The sequence below is a fragment of the Talpa europaea genome (genome assembly GCF_964194135.1).
Source record: "Talpa europaea genome assembly, chromosome: 1".
Classification (NCBI taxonomy): Eukaryota; Metazoa; Chordata; class Mammalia; order Eulipotyphla; family Talpidae; genus Talpa; species Talpa europaea.
In genome coordinates, this window is record NC_140073.1 from 50,228,114 (window position 1) to 50,248,529 (window position 20,416).

Below are 20,416 nucleotides of genomic sequence, written 5' to 3' on the forward strand. Positions count from 1 at the left end.
ACTTCTTGATGAACAACTTCCTACATCATTCTGATCGTGTCTTCTATTGCAAGCAGAATGCCTGTGGGCCAGCCTCTGCTAACCTCTTTATTGAGTGAAAGGCATGGCCAGAGGAAACCAAGGTGGGCTACCCCAATTTCCAGCACTTATCACCTTTGTGGGTGATGAGTTTGGGGACTGCTGTAAAAATGCAGCTCCAACCAAGCTTGGAATACAAGTATAGCAGAGCCACACAGGACTTTCCCTTGTTTTTAATGGCAAAAACAAGTGTTTGGGCTAATTAAGCACAGAAATTGCATTCAAAACCAAAAGTCCATTTGGAATTCCCAAGTCTCTCTTCTGGCGGTAACACCTTTTCCCAGCCTAGAAGGTAAACCTGTTTCTGTGTGCCTACATTTCTCATCTTGGGCCTGGCCTCCACACGACTTTATTCAAGCAGATAAGGGTAAAGGAAATCACACATTTCCATAGTCTCCCGCTGCTTCCTTCTTCTCTGCTACTTCAGCTGGAATGGAGATGAATTTGCCTGCAACACTTGGTCTCCAGGAGAACACTTCTCTCTCCATATAGGGCTGAGCTTTTCAAGTGGTTTCAGAAACCAGAAAGACCTTTCTTCAAGGCAGGGCTGACCATGTTGGGGCTCCTAGATGGCTCACTGCTGCCTAATGGAATTACATTCAAACTTTTCAGCATGATCTTCTATGCCCTTCACACACTGGCCCTGGAGGCCTTCCTAGCTTCTCACTGCGGAGGAAGGAGTGTGGTATTAATGGTTTCATAAGGATGTCTGGTTTTTCATTCCTTGGTATCTTTGTTTATGATCTTCTCTGTACCTGAAAAAACTTCCCCTGCTCTGTCTGGGTGGAGGACTCACATTTATTCTGCATGAATTAGCACAAAGGCCAATTCTTGACCGCAGTCTCTTGGGTCCCTTGGGACAGAATCTCTCTGTCGCCACTGCGGCTTGTACAAACTGTTACTACCTACCTCATGGAGTTGTAAGGTTTACAAAGCATGTAGAACATTCTGTTTCACTTAACAAATGTGTCAGTATAATTGTTGAGTTGCTGTTGTTAAAAACATGTATTTTTCTGCCCTGCTAGTCTATGAGGCCAAGGATGGCAGGGGCTAGGCACTTGTAAATCTTGTGGTTTTTTTTTTTTTTAAAGATTTATTTTATTTATTTATGCAAACAAGAGCTGGGATGTAGGCCAGAGGTGTGAGGGGTGAGAGGATTCACCAGAGCCAGAGTGGGGAGCAGAACAGGCAGACTGACTGAAATACACTGCTGAGGGGAGCTGAGGGCAAGTCAGGAAAGGTCTGCCGCGCTATGTGGGTAGCTCCCTGGCAGGGGATCGAACTCACTGTGGATAGCTTCATAGTGCTGAGACTTAACCTCGTGCGCTACCAGGGAGGCCCCTAAATCTTGTGTTTTAGCACAACGGCAGGTATGCACTAGGAGTAAAATAAATTAATTTCTTACAAGTTAAATTTCTTTTGACTCTAATGTAGTAGGTTTTCACTAGGAAATGTATAAAGGAAAAAAGTACAAAGGAGAAAATCAAACTTTACCACAGCCATAACCCAATAATAACCACTGTTAACACTTTTCTGATAGATTTCCTTCCAGTCTTTCCTTACACATATATAAACATATACTTACCAAGTTAGGTTCCTACTGTACATATAATTTTCTATCCAACTTTCCCCCACTTAATATCATGCTACAAGAGTTTTTCTCATATATTAAAATATGATGTGAAAACATGATTTTATAATGCCTGTGCAGAACTATCACATGGACAAAAGATAATGTTATTTTACCAGCTCTTTATAACTGTTATTATTAGACATCCAAGTCATTTTCAGCTACTGCTTTTGAAAATATTTCTTGAGTTCAACTGGAAGGTCTGGCAAGGTGTAGACTGAGTCTCAGATGAAGCTGAGGAAACATCCTCCCTTGTTAGGATTGGCAGCCTGGGCTTGGACAGGCAGAGGACAAACCCTCTTTCCTGGAGATGGTCTAAGAGTCTCTCGGAAGGCCTTGCTGACATGCACGGATCAGCTCACTCAAGAGGCTGACATGAGGGCCTCTCAGGCCGTGGTCAGCCTCTGCTGCCTCCCATCCCCCTTCATTCTTGATCCCATTAACATTCCTCCTGGGAGATGGCAGTTCCAGAGGACAAACCAGCTTTGTTGGGATTCAAGGGCCCTGAGAAAGGGTCTTGTAACCTGAGCCTCACGGGCTTGGATATGGTTGGGCAGGTCACCCTGGGGACACCCTGGTGACAGATGAAAGTGCATCTCAGAGCCCTGGATTGTGTTTCCAGGGCACAGGTGTGGGGAGATTATCTTTCTGACACACCAAGCACTTACCCCAATCTCTACAGCTGCTTTCCCTTCTCTCCCTGGTCCTAGACCTACCCCAGATAGCACCCTCCAGCCATTCTCTGCTAAAGCCAAGAGCTGTCTTCACCTGAGCCCCCTTGCTTAAAAGAGTTACCAAAATAACCTGACATATTGCCTCACTTTGTCAGGTGAAAGAGTGAACAAACACCCTGTGCTTTGAGTGCCTGGGCAGGTGTGTCCCCTTGAGCCAGAGGAGCCTGGAGATCTTGCTGCAAGCCTCAGCAAGGACGTGCATAGACTGCGAGCTCTGGCACCAGATCCGTAAGGCTGGCCACTCGCTTGCTCACTGCCTGACCTGAGGGAAACTGCCTGATCTCCCTGCACCTCCATCCTGCACCTGTGAAAAGGGGCAAATGCTGGTGGCCCAGAATTGCTGTGATGATTAAATGAGACAAGAGACATGGAAGCACTTAGCACCACACTCGACAGGAGAGGGCAGAGCTGTGAAAGGGACCAGGTGTGTTTGCAGAACAGAGAAAGTGACACATCGGGGCCTGCAGGTGTGAAGGCCTAGGGACCTATGAGGAACACTGGGCCAGGTTGCCAGGGGAGGGTAGGGGTAGGAGTGACCCACAGGGAAAGGCTGCTCTGTTCAGGTCTCGGCAACACCTTTTCCAACGTGACTTGGAAGAAGCCTGGCCGCAGGGCTGGGAGGCTGGGAGGCAACCCCTGGCAGGGTGCCAGTGGGGACCCCCCCCTAGAAACAGGTGTTGCTGGGGCAAGGTGGACACGGGGACATGGACTGCTTGGCTCTTGGTGCCCACCCCAAGGTGTCATACAATCCAGAGCAGGCTCTCCCTGCAGCTGACACTGCCCTGACTCATTCTCACCTCACAAAGCTGTCCCTGGAGCAGGCGGGAGTGACTGACAGAACGCAGGCTGCACACTTGGCCTGTCTTTAGTCATGTTTCTTTCTTGTAAGATTCAGCATTTTCTGAGCATCTACTATCTGCTAGGCACTGTGCTCGGCTCTTTGGTACACATGATCCTCTGGGAGCTCCATGATAATCCTGCAAAGTAGTCATTCCCATCTCTAAGCAAAGAGGATGTGATGTGACGAGGCCCTTTAGAAGGTGGTGTTCACCATGCTAAGGACAGCCGTGCGGAGCCAGGCCAGTGGCTGGTCCATCTCTAGTCTGCCCCCCTACTTCTGGGATCTCTTATTCCTTCAGAAAGTCAAGCCCAGCCGGTACGTGGCGCATGGGGAGCTGATCCTCTAGTTGTCTGTGGGCTAAGGACAACTCAAGGCTGCAAACGGAGAAGCAGTAATTTGGGCCAGTTCTGCTGATTCCCCAGTCTGTGCCCTTGCTCAAAACTGTGTATCTCTCCAAGAGAACCCCAATAAGACTGCAAGCAGGCGGGGCCTGCAGAGTGAGCAGGAATTCTGACCAGACTTTAAATCCAATGGACTCTCCTTTCAAGAGGCAGCACAAGATCCTGAAAGGGTCTTTAGGTCAGTCTCTTTCTTCCTGCCCCAGAAATTTTCATCTGCTGCCAAAGGGGTACTTGCTCAAGACTGTTAAAGGACCATTCCCAGGTACAGGCAGCAGCACCCCTGATGGGGCAGGAGACCCTGAAGGAAGAGGGTGACTTCATACCCCAACTTTCAGGCAATTGTTCAATCCTGGAGAGGCATGTTTTGTTTCTAATCCAAGAAGGTCTTGAAAGCCGCGAGACAAAAATTGAAGGAAACCCAGTGTGGGGGTGAGAGATGGGGAGTAGGTGCGAGCAACAGTCTCTCAGCCCAAGGAATGGAGACTGGAAATGTTTAAGCCAACCTCCAAAGGAGCAGGAGACAGTCTAGCCCCTTCCTACTCTCATCTGCCCTTTTTTATGTATTATTTCTTCTGCTTCAGCAGAAGAAAGACACAGTCAGCAAATACCCATCATTTAATTGCTTGTCATAAATTCTCACCTGTCCAGGGGAAGGTGATTTTCAAGGCATACCGAAAGCCATGTTTTCCCCCAGCACAGAAACATACTGAGAGCTTGGTGATATTGTAGATGACCTGGTTGAAATGCTCAATGATCCAGGTGTGCTACTTTAGCGCACAAAAATACCCAGTCTAGATGCCAAAACTGGAATAAATTATGGGTAACAGATGGTAAGTAAATATTAGTTTTCTCTATCTCCTATCCTGTCTGTACCAGTAGGTATGAACTTGCATATGGTTTTTGGGAAAATGCCCACTGCACCTCGGGGTGGGCTGCTGGACAGCACCCTGCTGGGCAGCCCTCCTCTACCTCCCCTGGGTGGCTCACAGCAGCTCTGGGGCAGGCTGGGGAGGCCCACAGAGCTGAGGGTCTTGTTTCTCCTTTACAGATAAGGAAGCTGAGAGCCAAGGAAGTAGAGTGACTTTTCAATGTCTCATGGACACTGGGGGCAGGCCCAGGATCGCAAGTGGTAACCCACCGAGGACGGACTGACACTGTGGTGACTCGAATTGAAGTGCTGAACCTACAATGAAGCAATTTTGGGCTCTTAATCCTGACTCAGACAGAGAAAAACAAGAAACCTGACTCTGGTTCACTTCCCCACCCACCCTAGCCCTGTTTGCCGAAAAAGAAAATAGGCAATGAAGGCCCTCTCCTTTGTCTGATCTTAATATCTAGGCACCCAGGCTCTGAACAGAACCAGCTTCCCCTAGTTGAATGGTACTGTGAAAGAAACTGGATTTCTCCTCATCCTGAGTGTCCTCTCAGCCCATCAAACCACCGGTAGCCTGAAGCAGTGGGTCAAGAGGCAGCTTCAAAAGGGCAGAAACCACAGAGCATTTCCACTGTCCACTGGCAGGTCTGTAGGCCAGGACTTTGATGTCAACTCGCTACTCTTGGTCTGTCATTCCTGGTGTCCAAGAACAACACATGAGAGTTAGGTCTGGATGTCAGAAGCCCGCCTGCTTTAGATTCAGTTTTAACTGTAGTTCTGTTCATTAAATGCTTACTATTTGCTGGGTGCTGGGCTAAGAGATTTTCATGAAGTGTGTTGTTCCTCATTCACCCTGCGAGGTTGGTATTACTATACTGTCATACAGATGAAGTGGCTGAGCCTCAGAATGGGTTACTCTTTTGCCCTGGCCACTCTGCTAGTAAGTGGCAAGGCTGGGATCTGAAGCTTGGCCTATCTGACTCCAAAGACTATGCCCCCGATTTACCAAACACTCTAAAAAGAAGATAAAATTAAATTCTTTCCTTGTGACTGCCCATGTAACTTCTCTTCTATTCAGAATTGCACTTTTAGATTAAAAAACAGAAATAATTTTGGATAACTTTTTCTTCGTGATCAAAACCAGACAACTAGTCTGTATAGATCTCTATGTATTTGACAGACTGTGATGTAATCAACATGATAGTATTTCCGCGGTGCCCACTGTGTGTACAGGTTCTGTGCACTCAATGACCACACACCCCCTAACATTAATTATACCCCATAGACATTACACTATTACCAACCCATGTGGGCTAGGCAACTCCATAATAAATATTTCTCTAAATAACCATGAGACTGAAGCCCAGAGAGGGGAGCCAATTTCCCTGAGATCACACAGCTCAGGGCTCAGACTCAGAAAGCAGGACTTCTCCGCCACAATAGAACCCTCCCAAGCACAGAATGCAGCAGCTTCTGTGTTTGATTGGATTGTGGTCTGGGTTCAAGGTGGGGAGTGGGGTAAGAGGTGGGGTGTTTGGGAATCTGGCCAAGGGCTGGAAAAGCAGAAGGAGACAGAAAAGGTTTTATTTCCAAATGCTGCCTCCCTAGAAAACTTTAAACAGAAATTTCTGCCTTCACAATCTGGAGGAGTTTTTCATGTTTCAGCTCATGCTGAATTGTTTTATGCTTTAGCTATAAACCTCTGACAGAGAGGGTGCGGGGGCAAGGCTGGCCCAACTTTAACTATGGCTGTGCCGCTGTAAAGCTCAGGTTACGAGGATCACTTCTGGTGCCAAAGCAGTTTAACAAGTATGAATGCACATAATTCGTTCCAGTCATCCTGCCTCAGCACAGAAGGGCTATTTCTGGGGTGGGGCTCTGCACACGCCTGCCAATGTGGTTCCCATTACCAGCTCCAGCGCCTTGATGAAGTCCCCTCCATGTCCAGGAAGGGCCTGTTTTATCACAACTGCAGAACTATCAATTCTCTGTAAAGGTTCAGAGGGGTTCTGTTTTCTGTATTCCCCAAAGAAGTGAGGGTGGGATCTTGCTACAAAAAGTCTCCCAAGAAACCTTTCCAAAAACCCAGTTGCTATTGTCCAACCTCTCTCAAACCGCACCCACCCCAAGAAAACCCCCCACCCTTTATTTTGAAGACTTTTAATGCTACAGAAAACAACAACAAGAGCAGCAGCAGCAACACCAACACAGAAACACCCATAGGGTCTTCACCTAAATTAATCAACTTTTAATATGTTGTCACATTTCTTTATCTCTGGAAGATTTTTTTTCTGATCATTTGCAGAAAAGTTGCAGATACCAGGACACTTTGTATCAGCATGCATCTCCCAGGACATTCTCTCATGTAACCACAATATTCCAATCATGACTAAGGAAATTAACAATTAACCCAAAATATCACCTGGCATACATACAACCATCCAGGGACATTTCCTAAAATCTTGCCTAAATACCTTCTTTACAGTCTTGAAATAATCCAGTATCCAATCAAGACTCAAGTATTGCATTTATTTATTTTTTCAGTCTCTTTTAAATGAGAGGGGTCTCCCACCCACCCCAACACTCCCCAGTTCTTTTGTTTTCCATAATATTGACTTTTTTGAAACAGACTGCCCTACATTCTAGGTTGATTTTCTTATGATTAGGCTCAGGCAAACACATCTCAAGGATGAAGGCATCTGATGCTTTGTAACAGTGACAGAGAGTTTGGCCATTTGTGAAGGTGGCAATTCCGGAGCTCCCTACTGGAAGGCACATTTTCCCTCTGTTATTAGGGAATCTTCCACATAAATCCCCATCCCGTAGTTCAGTTATCTAAACTGCCCTCTTACCTGCCATTCATTTTCCTCAAGGTACAGCCTCTACCCCTGGAATGCAGGCAGCAAGGTCGCCACTAGCGGTCATCTAGATCAAAGCCAGGGGCACCTTCACATGTGCAATGCACCTCGGTGGGACTGGGTGCAAGTGCTTAGGCCCCTCCTGTGGGCAGAACCTTGGCCTTATTCCTGTCGGTATTTTGGGCAATCTAGGAACTATCTCAGTTTTTGGAACATGGCAGGTGCTCACTAAGGTTTCGAAGGGAGAATAAGGGAATACATACATTGAGAGCAAGTCAGAATTTCAATCACAAGGCCTGGCTTCAAATCCAGCTCTGCTACTCTTCATACAATGACAGTGGTTTTTAACATTTGAAAAAAAATGTTAACTATTGGAAGTGTTCTTTAACTAGGATTTTACTCAGAAGCAAAGGTACGAAACATGATAGAAAGCTGCTTTGCTTATAGCACATAGTAGACACCAAATGATGTGCCTTCCCAGAGAGTGGGAGATTGGGGAGGGTCAGTGTGGGTCAAGGAGGAAGGACAGGAGTATGTTCTGGAAGGTCATGATCACCAGCCTTAGAAGTTTGAACTGTAAGCCAATGTGTTAGCTTTCTATTGTGAATGGGAAAATTAATCCGGTCGCTGTGGGCCTGACACATTTGGGGAGGGTAAAGACCAACACTAGGAAGGTAGTGTGTAGTGTGGAGGCAGGAAGTCAGGAATTAGCCCTGTCCCCTCTATTTCTCAGTTTCTTCCTCTGAAGTCCTTGTCATGCTAATGCTCTTTGAGCTTTTCTGCCCCATTATTCCAAGTGCTCCTCCTCACTAGCTAGGGCAGCTTATGGCTAGATGGAGAACAGGGTTAGCAGGGGGAGTGCAGGGGCAGAGGCCTCCCTTTTTTTGAGAGGCTTACGCCATTTGCTGAGTGATTCAGTGACCTGAGAAGCTTGTCCATTGTCTGGGCTTTAAAGGGCCACTGCCCCTAACCATTAACCTAACTCAGGACAAAGGCCATCACCAGTTCAGACAAATAAGCTGCTTAGCTAGACCTCATGCATCATCTTGTCACCCATGTAGGGGCCCAACAGGGGCATCTTAAAAGAGTTACTGGACGGAGTGCAACTCAGCGGCTTTCATTCAGGGGGATTCTGGCCAGGGGTCGGGAGGGTTGCCAAAATGTGCATGCAACCTTGTCCTCAATGCAGGAGGGCAGGGCTGGGGTAATGGAAATCTTTGGTCTGCTGGGGAGGTTCCCTAGACCTTTGGCTTCCTGAGGGTTGTAGAGAAAGAGGGATCATGGCGGTCAGATGAGGGCAGGCAGCTGCAAAGGGATGAGGGGTAATGGCGGGGAGAGAGGTTGGATTCAGGAGCCAGGCACACCTGGGATGCAAAACGCTACTTCTTATCTTTGTGACCTTGGGCAAGTCATAGCATTCTGAGGCTGGATTCCACAAAATAACCATGACAACAAAGATAGAAGTTTCCATTTATGAAGATTTTATAATAACTAGGTACTCTGCTCAGGACTTCACATACATTATTTCACACTGAATTCTAACAACACCTGCAAAGCAGGGGGAAGTATTGTCCCCATTTGACATAGGAGGAAAAAAATGGAACCTCAGTAAATCATTTGCAGAAGATCTCAGCCAGCAGTGTAGAGTGAAAGCTCAAACCCACACTCCTAATTCTTCGGGTCTAGAGTCCGCTGGCTGTAGTCAACAGGTTGGGAAGGGCCAAGCACCTGGAGGTGCCAGTAGTGGGATGCGCTCTGCTGTTACACAATCCAAAGGTATGGCAGGTGCTCCTGGGTTCTTGGGCTCCTGGGTTGGCTGCCACCTTCACCCTTACAACAAGCTATGAGAGGAAGGGAACTATAGCAACATTCCTGCCCTCAAGCCATGCTGCTCACTCTGGCCCCAGCTCACACCCCAGGAAAACCGAATCTTCTACAGAGGCTGCTCCCTGAGAGTGGGAAGTGGGTAGGGTAGAGATGGGCTGTCAAGCTGGACCCCACCTCACCAGCTCTTCATAAAGAGGAAGACAGTGTCACCTCTTGTCACCAGCTCTAGCTGCAGACCCCAGGTTCCCCTCACTTGTCCCCTATGCACGTGACTGCTCACAGCAGGCCCAGATGGCATCTGATCAGTGCTGTCAGCACAGGACCCCACAGAGAGCACACTCTGGGAAAAGTCTGCTGAGTGAATGAATGAATGAATGAATGAGGAAATAGGTGCTCCTAGGCCCCACAATTAGACTGGGTGCATTTGGTTGCACACAAATAACTGACATACAAAGTATGACCATGTAGGCCCCTCATCATACTAGAACCCTGTCTCCACTTGCTGGGGTTGCCATAACAAAGTACCAAAGGTTAGGTGGCTTGAACAACAGATACTTATTGTCTTATAGTTCTGGAGTCTGGAAAGTCCAGGACCAAGGTTCCAGCTCTCTCCCTGCCTTACAGGTGGCTACTTTTGTGCTGTGCCCTCAATGGCAGAGACAGGGCAGCCCTACTGTCTCCTCCTCTATAATGACGCTGGTTCTCTCACATCAGGGCTTCCCCTATGACCTCATATGTCCTTAGCTACCTCCTTAAAAGTTCTATCTCTAATACAGTCACTGGGGGGGGGGGGCTCAGGAAACTAACATATAACTTTAAGGGAGGACAGAATTCACTCGATAGCAATCCTACAGACCCAGGAAACTAAAGCTTACTCCCGGGCAGAACACGAAAGTATAAACTTGCCTTTGCTTCTTGGGAATTACCCTCTCTCTCCCTGCTTGCATCAAACCTCTGCAGTCCAACACTCCCTTGCATAAGCCAGGACCTATTTTCCTCATACGTGCCTCCTTTAGGGTAGAGCTGTATAGGTGTCTATCTCCGCAACAGCCAAGTAGTGAGCTGGCTGCTTTATATTCCCCGGGGGCCCTCATATACCCTAAATCTCTAATAATAGTCTGCTGAATCGAATTGCTTCTGAAGGGTAAACAAACTTCTTATATCACTCCAAATCAGAAAGGCCTTTCCATACTTACTCTAAATTAATAAAATTTTTGTTGCATTCAGAAACCTTTGCTTCCAACATTATCAGACACTCACCATAGGCTCTGGACTGGGTACCAGAATGTCCACTCAAGAACAGTGCTAGTTTAGTGTTAGTCCTCTCAAGAACTGCTCCATATGAGAGCATGAAAATAAGCAGCCAGGTGGGCTCTGTGCAGAAGAAATTTGGGCGCCATAAAGAGGAGTTAGGACCTAGGATGCCTGAGGTAGAAGGTGCCAGTGGGGGGTGGGGCTCTGTGATAGGAATCTGAGCTTTGGAAGGATCGCCTGGGTGAGCATGAGGAGAGAAGGGAGGCCTGGAGACTAGTGAGGATGTTACTGCAGCTGTCCAGGGGAGCCAGGATGTGATAGGAAACATTTTGGCTAAGGGGGGAGCAATTTTGCCAAACTAGCAAACAGGTAGTGACGTCACCTGTACTTCCAGATTTACTCGTTCTCTGAATGAAAGGATAACAAATGATCCAGATAACAATTTTGGCCAAATAAACTCATTAACTAAAAATGTTCTCCATTTTTTGACAAAGATTAAGAGAGGGAACTAAAGAGAGACCATAAAACCAGAGTACCTGCTGTAATCTCCGGATGCCAATCCCTCTGGCCTTGCAAACAAACCCAGACTGCTATCCATACCCCATGTGACGGATGACAAGTGGGTGAATAAGATTAGCTGGGGGAGGTCACACCACCAGTGAGGTAGGGAACTTGGTTCACCTCAGGTGTGTATTCCCGGGAACCTCTACTCCGGCACCTAAAAAGAGTTTTCTGGAAGTGCAAAAATATGTATTACTGCTGTTAGCCTATGCAGCAGTTAATCAGAATTATTTACAGAAACATGATCCCCTCAGGAGAGGGGGAGTGACGCGTAAATGAATTACCAGTTATTTTCCTCCCCTTTCAACTTTTGGGGGAAGGCAGCCAGCTGACCAGAAGGAAGAGGCATCACCATGTTTCATCTGGTACGGAGTATCAACACAGTCCCTGACACTCTGGGAAGGGAAACAATCTGGCTGCTCCAGCAAGGAAGCCCAGGGCTCTGTTTCCAAGACCCCATGCCATGTTTGTTTAGCTGCTGCCTTGGGCTCACTGGCCCCTCTAAATCTCTGGAAATCACCCAGGATGGGTAGGGGAAATTGCAGCTCAGGACTCCCAGTCAGAGTTGATAATTGTACCTCTTCTGAGCCTGGCGGGGTGGGAGTGGAAGCATCTGCCTCCCTTTCAGAGATAGGTGGCCCAAAACTTTGAGGTTCCAGAAGGGGAATAAGGAAACTAGACACCCATGGGCCACCTACTATGTGCAATCAGCATGCTAGAGGCCTTGCCCATCTTTTCTCATTTATACCACAGTTTCGCGAAGCACTGTTAAAACTAATAATCATTTTACAGAGGGGGAAACTGAGACCCAAAAAGGTCAAGCACCTTGGCCATGACCACACAGCACATCAAGGCTCTGTAGGCCTCCATAACCTATCTATCCCCCCATGGTTCCACTTTGGGCTGTTTCTGCTTTTCTTCTGGCTTTGGTCATTTTAGGCCTTTTAAAGCAGAGGGAATATTTTTTAGTTGTTTAATCTAAAACACCTATATAAATAATGGCAGTTCAGAGAGAGACGGGAGAAGGGAGAACGGACAGAAAGAGAAAGGGCAGGGAGGAGAGGAAGCCACATGGTTTCCTGGTCCAAATTGGGAGTCATTAAGCATTAATGGGGGATCCAGCTGAGCTGAAAGCCCCCAGCTCAGACCTGCTGGAGGGCAGGGGCTATGGGAGGGAGGGTGGAAGCAGTTCCCTCAGAAAAGACCAGACCTAGTCTAGCAAAGCAGGGTAGAGTTCTGGGAGTCCAAAGAGCTGTTATTCTCAAGGTGAACAGGCTATGGGGTGTAGCAGAAAAGCCCAGACAGAGTGTGAGAAAAAGCCACGGATCCCAGTGGGTTTTTGGTGGTCTATAGTGTGAACAGACATTAACCACACTGGATTGCACGCAGGATTGCTTCCGTGTCCCTTCAGCCTCTTGGATGATGCTGAGGAGGATGTCTCAGTTTGGTGCGAGTGGGTTTTTAACACCACCCAACAATCTCTGCTCAGGGTCCTTGAGTAGGCATAGTCTCACCAGAATGTGATCACCGGTTCTTGTTGTGTTTATTTTTACAGCTACCTTCTATTTATGGCAAGTGAATTACAGCAGGGATACACAATTTCCTTTTAAAATAAATAAATTCGCTAAGGTTAAAAAAAAAGTTTGAAAAAGGAGTTATGGAAAGGAAAGTGCAGTGTAGGCGGGCTTGCCTCTGAGCACAGACTGACAGTGACACACAGAGGCACGAGGCTTGGGAAATGTTGACCCACCCAGGGCCTCACTGCTAGGCTAGAAAGCTGAGGAACACAGGGCTGAGGCTCTTGCTAAGTCCTGCTGCAGGTTAGCGGCAGAGCTGGCTCAGAATTCAAGCCCTCCACTCCTGGCAGGTGACTCTTCGCAAGGCAATGTCCGTGCTCACTCAGGAGGGATGGTGTGGAGAGGGTTCTCCAGCTGAGATTACAACCAGGGAGAGGAGCTGATGTGGGAGGTGCAGAGCCTCACAGGCTGGACTGACCAACTCAACTGCCTGTAAACCCAAAGCCCTTTCAAAGAGCTGCTGTCTGCCAGCTCTTCCCTCTCTCACATTTGCTCTGCACCATGGTGCTCATGGAGCTCCATGCAGGGCCAGCCTCACAGGGCTGTGCTGTGCAGCCAAGGACATGACGGATGTGAATGGCTCTGGGAATGTGAGGGCTACACAAATGTTAGTTGTACTAATCTCCCAAACTCTCCTTGGCCTCTTTCCAGGCGCCTCTTCAACAGCCTGGGCTCCGAAGTGTCAGGAGATGCTTTAAGATGTGGTCTGGTGTCCACAAGTGCCCCCATGGAGCAGGCCACTAACATTTCAATAGGGACATAAACCAGGCTTAGTTTCCAGATGGAAAAAGGCGGACACATGGCTAACGTGCCTTCCTCAAGGGGTGGTCTAGGAATTCCTAGATCCAATCAAGCCATACCCCCAAAATGTTATTTTTGTACCTTTTAATGCAACGGTATTTGGGGAAATTAGTGGAAAAGGAACTGCAAAGAGTCTACAATCGAGTCACGTGAGTGACTAATTAGAGGGCCCTGGTTCTTTCAGGACGTTCTGTTACATTAATTCAAAATGTGACCTGTTTATTTTGCAAGGTCAGGAAGAAGCCTTACCTCCTAGAAAGCCAATGTGGCAATTAAATCAGAGTCACCGGAGTTTGCCTGCGGTAATGTATGAAAAAGGGCTTTGTAAACTGTACAAAAACAGAAGTGACCCCTGAGAAGTTGTCCCCTCTGCCCCCAATTAGGGGGGCACAGTGGTCTGCCCCTGGTGGGAGGCCACCAGTGAGGGCTTGTCTAGTTGAGGGAGGTACCTTGCAAGGTGGAAAGGGCACTGGAGCTGGGCCCTGCTCTGAGTCTTTGCTCTGTTCTTGGGAAAATCACTTCATCTCTGTGCGCCTCCATCACTGTGACATCTATGTGGCTCATGGTGCTTTTTCTGTGGGGGTGGTGTGTGTGTGGGGGGGCTGTTGGAAAGGAGTTACACAGGTAGTAAACTTTTTCACTGTTATTGTAGCACCTATAGCTGCTCAGCATTGAAAATACAGCTGCGAACAAGGCCTAACTCAAGGAACTTGCAGCTGATCAAGGAAACCAGATGTGGGTAGAACCAGGTCTCCAGACTGTTCGGGAGTCTGTATGAAAGACAGAAGTGATCAAAGAAACAGGGTCCAGATACCTGAGCGGCAATCAAGAAAGAGTGCTTAAGAACTCAGAGTTGTCAAGTTCTAGACCTTGGAGAAATTGGCTCTGTCCCGAATTTCCAGGCCTGTGTGCCAGCCAACATTCAGGCTCTGATACAGAGCTCCTGCGTCTACACCGGAGGGACTTAGCTTTTCCAAGCAGTCGGGCCTTCTGGGTAACAACAACAAGGCTTTGAGAGAGTTTACCAGTCAGTGACTTGCACCTTTATTCTGTCTCCTAGTGTACTATTATCTACCTATAACCATGGGCTAGTTACTAAGCCTTTGAGTCACAGTACCCCCATTTTTAAAGAGGCACAATTCAGGATCACTATCTACTAGCCTCCATTTTGACACCCCAAAACTCTGAGACTGAAAATTTTATCCAAATTCTTTTGGTGGCAAAACTGATCTGAACTGATGAGGCTCAGAATCTTGTCTTTACCCCACTCGTGTAACTATGGACATGACTCACTGCAGAAATAGCAATTTCTTTGATCACAAGTGAACCATCCCAGAACTCTGGGAATATTAGAAAGAATACAATATCTGTTTTCTTTCTTAAGTCCAAACATTTCTGAATTCTGGAATGCTTCTGATTTCAAGAGTTTCACTAAGGGTTTCTGACCCCCTTAAATTTAGTACCTATTTTATAAGGTCTCCTGCTCAGAATTCCCTTGTCACCCTTTCTTTGCTTGGAAAACATCCACAATTATTTCAAATGTCATCATGAATGAATGAAATTGATATTTCCAGTAGCAATATTTTTTCTTGCTACTGGAAATATTGAACTTCTCTCTATAACTGGTATAGGAATTTGTTAATTAATAATCTTTGATGCAGGAGTAGAGAGGATCGGTGAGCAAAGTTTCCGGAAAACTTCACATACCCCAACTTCCTTTATCCTTGACACATGGCAATGTCCTGCTCCCAGGCCCTGCAGTGGCACCGAGCAACTGAAACAGCTTCTAAGAAATTCACAGTGAAAGGAGACACAAACCTCCCTGGACACTTCTCATCAGCTAGGAAATAGGCACAATTTTGCCTTCTCATTTCACAAACCAACTTAAAAGGACCCTGGCAGACTCCCCTAGGGGAATCCGGGTAGGTTCTAAATTAAGTTGAATTTTTTTTTGTTTTAAGAAAACACTTTTGGAAGGAGCTCGCATACATAGCAGTGTTTCCCATTTAGAAAGAAAAATAAACACCCCTCCTCTGGACTGAAAGTCAAAACAAAATAATTCCAGCTGCTTGAGACCTGAGAAAGTCAATGAAACTGCCAAATACCAGTGATGCTGACCAGTGGGACCAGCTGAGAAGTGTATAAAGTGGGGCAGGAAAGAACTGTCCTGGAAGAAAATAAAAAATAATGTAACATAAAGTTAAAAAAAAAAAAAAAGCCCAGGACAGTTCAGTATCCAGGGCATGGCTATTAGTGATCTTGTCTGATTCATCTTTGAAACATCCTCACTCTTCACAAAAAAATAACTGGAAGAGTCTATCCATGGTGTCATATGGTGCTGGGTTCCAATCTGCCTCGATCACTGAGATCATTTGTGATTTAGGGATAGTCACTCAACCCCTCTGGATCTCTACTGCCTCAAAATGACAAAAACGGTATGTCACAGGGGAGATGTGAAGATTCAATGAGATAAAACACCTCTCACATAGTAGGTGCTTCATAAAGGTATGCAAGGTGTGTAATGGGAATCCCACAATTTGGAATTATTTAAAATCAGCTTTCTTTGGGGGATGATTCTTATTCTCTCCAGCCTCCTACTAAAGAGGGGGCACAGAAACAACAGGGTCTGGTATAGGAAACAAAGCAAAATGAGTCATAAAAAGGGAAAAAGGAGTCAAACAAGGGCTCTGGAATCACACAGGTTGGGTTTGAACCACTGCCCTTAGGAGCATGAATCCATGGATACTGGGCCTCAAGCTCCTAAAAGGAGGGATGGAGAGAAAGGAATATTAAGAGACGGAATATTAAGGGACTTACATACAGAAGGTGCTCATGGCCTGTCGGTTCTCCCACCCACCCTGCCTCACCTACGCTTTGAGAAACTGACAGCTTTCTCTCAGCTATTTATTCCCTGACCCTCATAAATATTAAACCCTGAGTTTTTAAAACTCCTTTACTTTAGAATTTAGATGAATACAATGCACGGTACATTTAATATTTATTCTGAAAAGTTTCTGTGGGGTAGGGACAAATACCTACTTAATCCTAACCACATCTTTAGCTTTCAGCTGTGACCAGTTGATATTTTAGTGAAATCTTTCTTTATATATATCAGTGATTTTTAGCTGATTATCCTTGGGGGAGGATTAGGATTTTGATGACAGAAAGAGCTACTTGCCCTGTTTTCTTTTCCACAGGGACAACAAGCTTTTCTGTAATGCCCCACGCGTTCTCCTTGCTCTTTACACGGGGATTTTAGCAGGACGGTTCTTAGCCTCCCGGACCTGGGATCGCAGCCTTGGGCTGGAGTTGACACAGCTGGAGGCAGAGGGCCTCTTGGAGCCGCAGGAGAGCACAGCATGAGCTCTAGGAGGCTGGTTCCCAGAGGGTCAGCCCTGCTGAGTCAGCAGCCACCAGAGGAGACCTCTGCATTTTCACCTTAAGGACCCCAAAGGGCCGCCTTTGTCATTTAAAGCACATTCTGAATTAAGTCTTCTGGGGGAGAGGTCTCTTAAGGAAATAGAACAATAGTCCATTTAGGGTGGTCTCTAATGCCTTGAATGGGGGGGGGTATGCTTATTATGAATACTGTTTTTAAATTCCATAGCAACCTTGGAAAGTTTCTCCCATTTTACAGATGGAGCAGTCATAATTGAGAGACTAAGTACTCTGCCTAGGGTCACGTATGTGGTACTCAATTTCAGAAAGCTAGACTCTAGCCCTTGCTCTCTTTGCTACACTGTGGTCCTTGCATAGTTTGTGCTGCCTGCTCATTCATTCATTCACTCATTCAATTAACACTATGTAAGAAGATATGTAAAGCCTGGCACCAACTTGTTATTTCTGTATTGTTGGAACGTTAACAAACATTGTTTCTTTTATAATCAACAAAAACACAAATGATTATCCCATTAAATTAATTTCACATTTCTTTAATGAAAAAAATCAAATTAAACCCTATAAACATTTACTGAGCCCCTCATGCATCAAGGTCCACTCAACTTCATTTGAAGGCACTAGTTCCATGCCAGTCCCAGCAGGGCCTTTGGCTCATAGAAAGCCTCTTGGTTTGGGGTTTCAGGGTTCAGGAAGTTAGCAGGCAGGGTTCAACTGTGGAGTGAAATTCATTGGCTTTTCCATGACCCATCAAGCCGAGAGCAACAAGCCACTAAAAACCCAGCCTCTATTCAGGCATAGAACACAGTTATTACAAACCTTTAGAGTGACACTTACAGCAAGGCCCTGAGAAGGAATCTCAAGTGTCTCCAGGTGCCCTGAGGAGCAGGAGCACAGAGGAACATAACTGAGCAGAGAGCTGTAGGTCAAAGTCCCCCCATCTTCCCTGCACGTCAATAATGCAATAATGCCATCATTTTCAGCAGAACTGAAAACAAAGTGATTGTTCTGGTGCACTTAATTATCAGAGGAAGAGATTAAGGACTATACTCTCTGGCCTTCTCTTTTACCTGCAAGGCTTATTTACTCAGAAATGAATATCATCATCATCAAATATATAATTTTTTTCTTTTTCTTTTTCCCCTAAGTAAGCTTAAGAAGGCTGCTGGACCACATGACACTGAAAATTAGCACACTTCAGAGATTGTTCTATAACTAGCAAGATGGGGATACTGAGGCCTGGAGAGGGTCAGTGATTTGCATGGACAATCAGCTAGTGAGCCATAGAGGCAGGTCTGCAACCCAGTTTTCCTCCTTCTCAGGCCAGTGTTTGGTGCATAATTTGGAACATGGGCAGCTAATAGGTATAAAGGAACAGTGACACCCAATCACCAAAAGGCCATGCCACCCTCAGGGAGCACAAGGGAAAAGGCCCTGGAGGATGGTTTGACTTTTGAACACAGAGAATCCTGCAGAAGAGAAACATCGAGGCCAGAGTAATCCTCTGATTTTCAAAGAGAGTAGAGGCTGGGAGGGGTCCTGCCTAGGAAAGGGGTAGAATAAATCACCTTTCGTTTTCATAGTGGGTGGGACGACTTCAGTTCTGTACCCAGAGGGGCTCAGATGACTTACCACGTGGCCTTCCATATCCTTCCAAGGTTAATGACTGTATACAGGCCGGGTTCCTAAGTGTAACATGGGGACAGGTTTCCCCTCTCCTTGCCTCAGGTTCTTTGTCCATGTGCTTGCTAAAATTCCTCCTCAATCTCAGGCACTGTGATAGGCCCTCATCATTCGGTCCTATATGAGTACCTACATGGGAACTAGATTGCCCCATGGGCGATACTGAAGACACAAGCTGGGAGGGGCCTATAACTGTCCAAAGTCTCACAGCAATAAAGCTTGTATTAAGTACAATGATGTCTAATTGCAGAGCCCAGAGATCCTGCCTTATTTATATCTCTTTGAATCTCTGCCTCCTTTTCCAGAATCTGGTCTGGAATTTAGTGCCACACAGACACTAATAAATGTTTACAAAAGCAATGCACAAGCTACAGTGCTATTTGTGGGAAAGTTTCGATTCTTCTCTTCCTTGGGACTCAGGAAATCTTGGGGCCATTAGGAAGATACTGGGTTACCTCAGGTATATTGTTCCCCCATTTGAAGGCCTGAATCCTCTCCAGAACATATTTGCAAAGAAGTGGACAGTCCTCTACTGGACACAGAGAGGGCAAGCACCTTGGCTTAGGTCACACAGCACAGCAACTGACCAAGGGTTAAAGCTGTGCCTGCAGGACCCCAGTTAGCCTGGCACTCTTCCAGTATGCCCCCACAACTCTTCTCCTTCAGAGAGTCAGGGCAGAGTTTGGAAGAACAGTGCTTATTATGGGCAGATCCACGGTTAAGCCCATGGCTCTCTCTGTAGTCAGGGTTCTTGCCCTGCAGCTGCCTGGGCTGTCAGGGCCTCCTATTACCTGACAAGGTGAAAATTAGAACTTTAAAAGCCAGCAGTAGGCCCAGGGGAGTAGCCTTTCAGTGTTCTCATGGTTCATGGGGACGCTGTAATACTGGCTGCTTAGGCAGGATTGTGAGGAGGATTGTAAAGCAGCAGGCGACAGAGGCTGGCATAGTCCCTGGCACAGAGGAAGTGGTCAACCGATGGGTTTTGTTTTAACCTTTTTCTTTCTTTTTTTTTTTCTTTCTTTTTTCTTTTTCTTTTCTTTTCTTTCTTTCCTTTTCGAGTGGATCTTTGCCTCTGTAGCTTCACCTGTCTCTGTCTCTACCTGATGTTTCTGTCTCCCTCTTGTCTGTGTGCTTGTGCATATATGTTGGAGCAGCTCTGCCTACCCCACCTCAGTGATGGGGCTGGGGGAGCATCCCCCCAACACTGCATATCCAATCGGGCTCTGGGGGCAGGAGCTGGGCTGCCTGAGCCTCAGAATTTCGCCAGGTCCCCTGACAACCCCTAGCCCCCCATGCACCAGGCCCCTCCGCCCCTGCAAACGGCCCAAACAGGCAGATTAACCAGCATCGCCAACGTAGAGAAAAAAAAAAAACAAAAAACAACACAACAAACCACCTCCCACGAAAGTTAGGAAGAGAGAGGGACTTACCGTTCGCCGCGACCCCCAGGCTGGCGGAGCCACTTTTAACTAAGAATGAATTAGGGACAAACTCTTCTTCAGAGTCTGAGTCCGGGGTTGGCTGGGCCACACCGTTGCCTAGCAACCGCCTCTGGCTCTCATTGGCCGGAGGGGAGGGGGGCGGGGAGGGGGACCGCTCAATAGGGGTTGATGAAGCGGATGAACAATGCAAGGGAGCACCTGCGAACCACAAAGACAAACACAGACAGAAAAAAATAATGAAAATTGGTTTTGAGGCACACGGGGAGGGGGAGGGAGCAAAATAAAACACGCATTAACAGGGGGACGGGGCTTCCAACACCGGACGATGTGCTGCACACGTGGGCTGGGGGCGGGGCTGGGGGCTCCGCCAAGAAAGTTGGTGTAAACTCCTTCTGAAGAGGCCTCGGTGCAGGGGTGTGCACTGGTTGCAAAGAGGGTAGCTTGGAAACACACGGGAAG

General features: G+C 46.9%; 1 protein-coding gene across 4 annotated transcripts in view; it reads right to left on the bottom strand.

Moving 5' to 3' along the window:
• The window catches only part of TENM4 (teneurin transmembrane protein 4), a gene marked incomplete at both ends in the record, with an annotated part of 390,357 nt that overhangs the window by 272,527 nt on the left and 97,414 nt on the right, over positions 1 to 20,416 (bottom strand). For 3 of the 4 annotated variants that reach the window (XM_084236341.1, XM_084236340.1, XM_084236339.1), the window contains one exon: positions 19,946 to 20,155. The exons of the other annotated variant lie outside the window; for it this stretch is intronic. In XM_084236341.1, the coding sequence (XP_084092467.1) occupies positions 19,946 to 20,155 (210 nt within the window). The remainder of the gene's footprint in view (positions 1 to 19,945; positions 20,156 to 20,416) is intronic. 4 annotated transcript variants of the gene reach the window in all.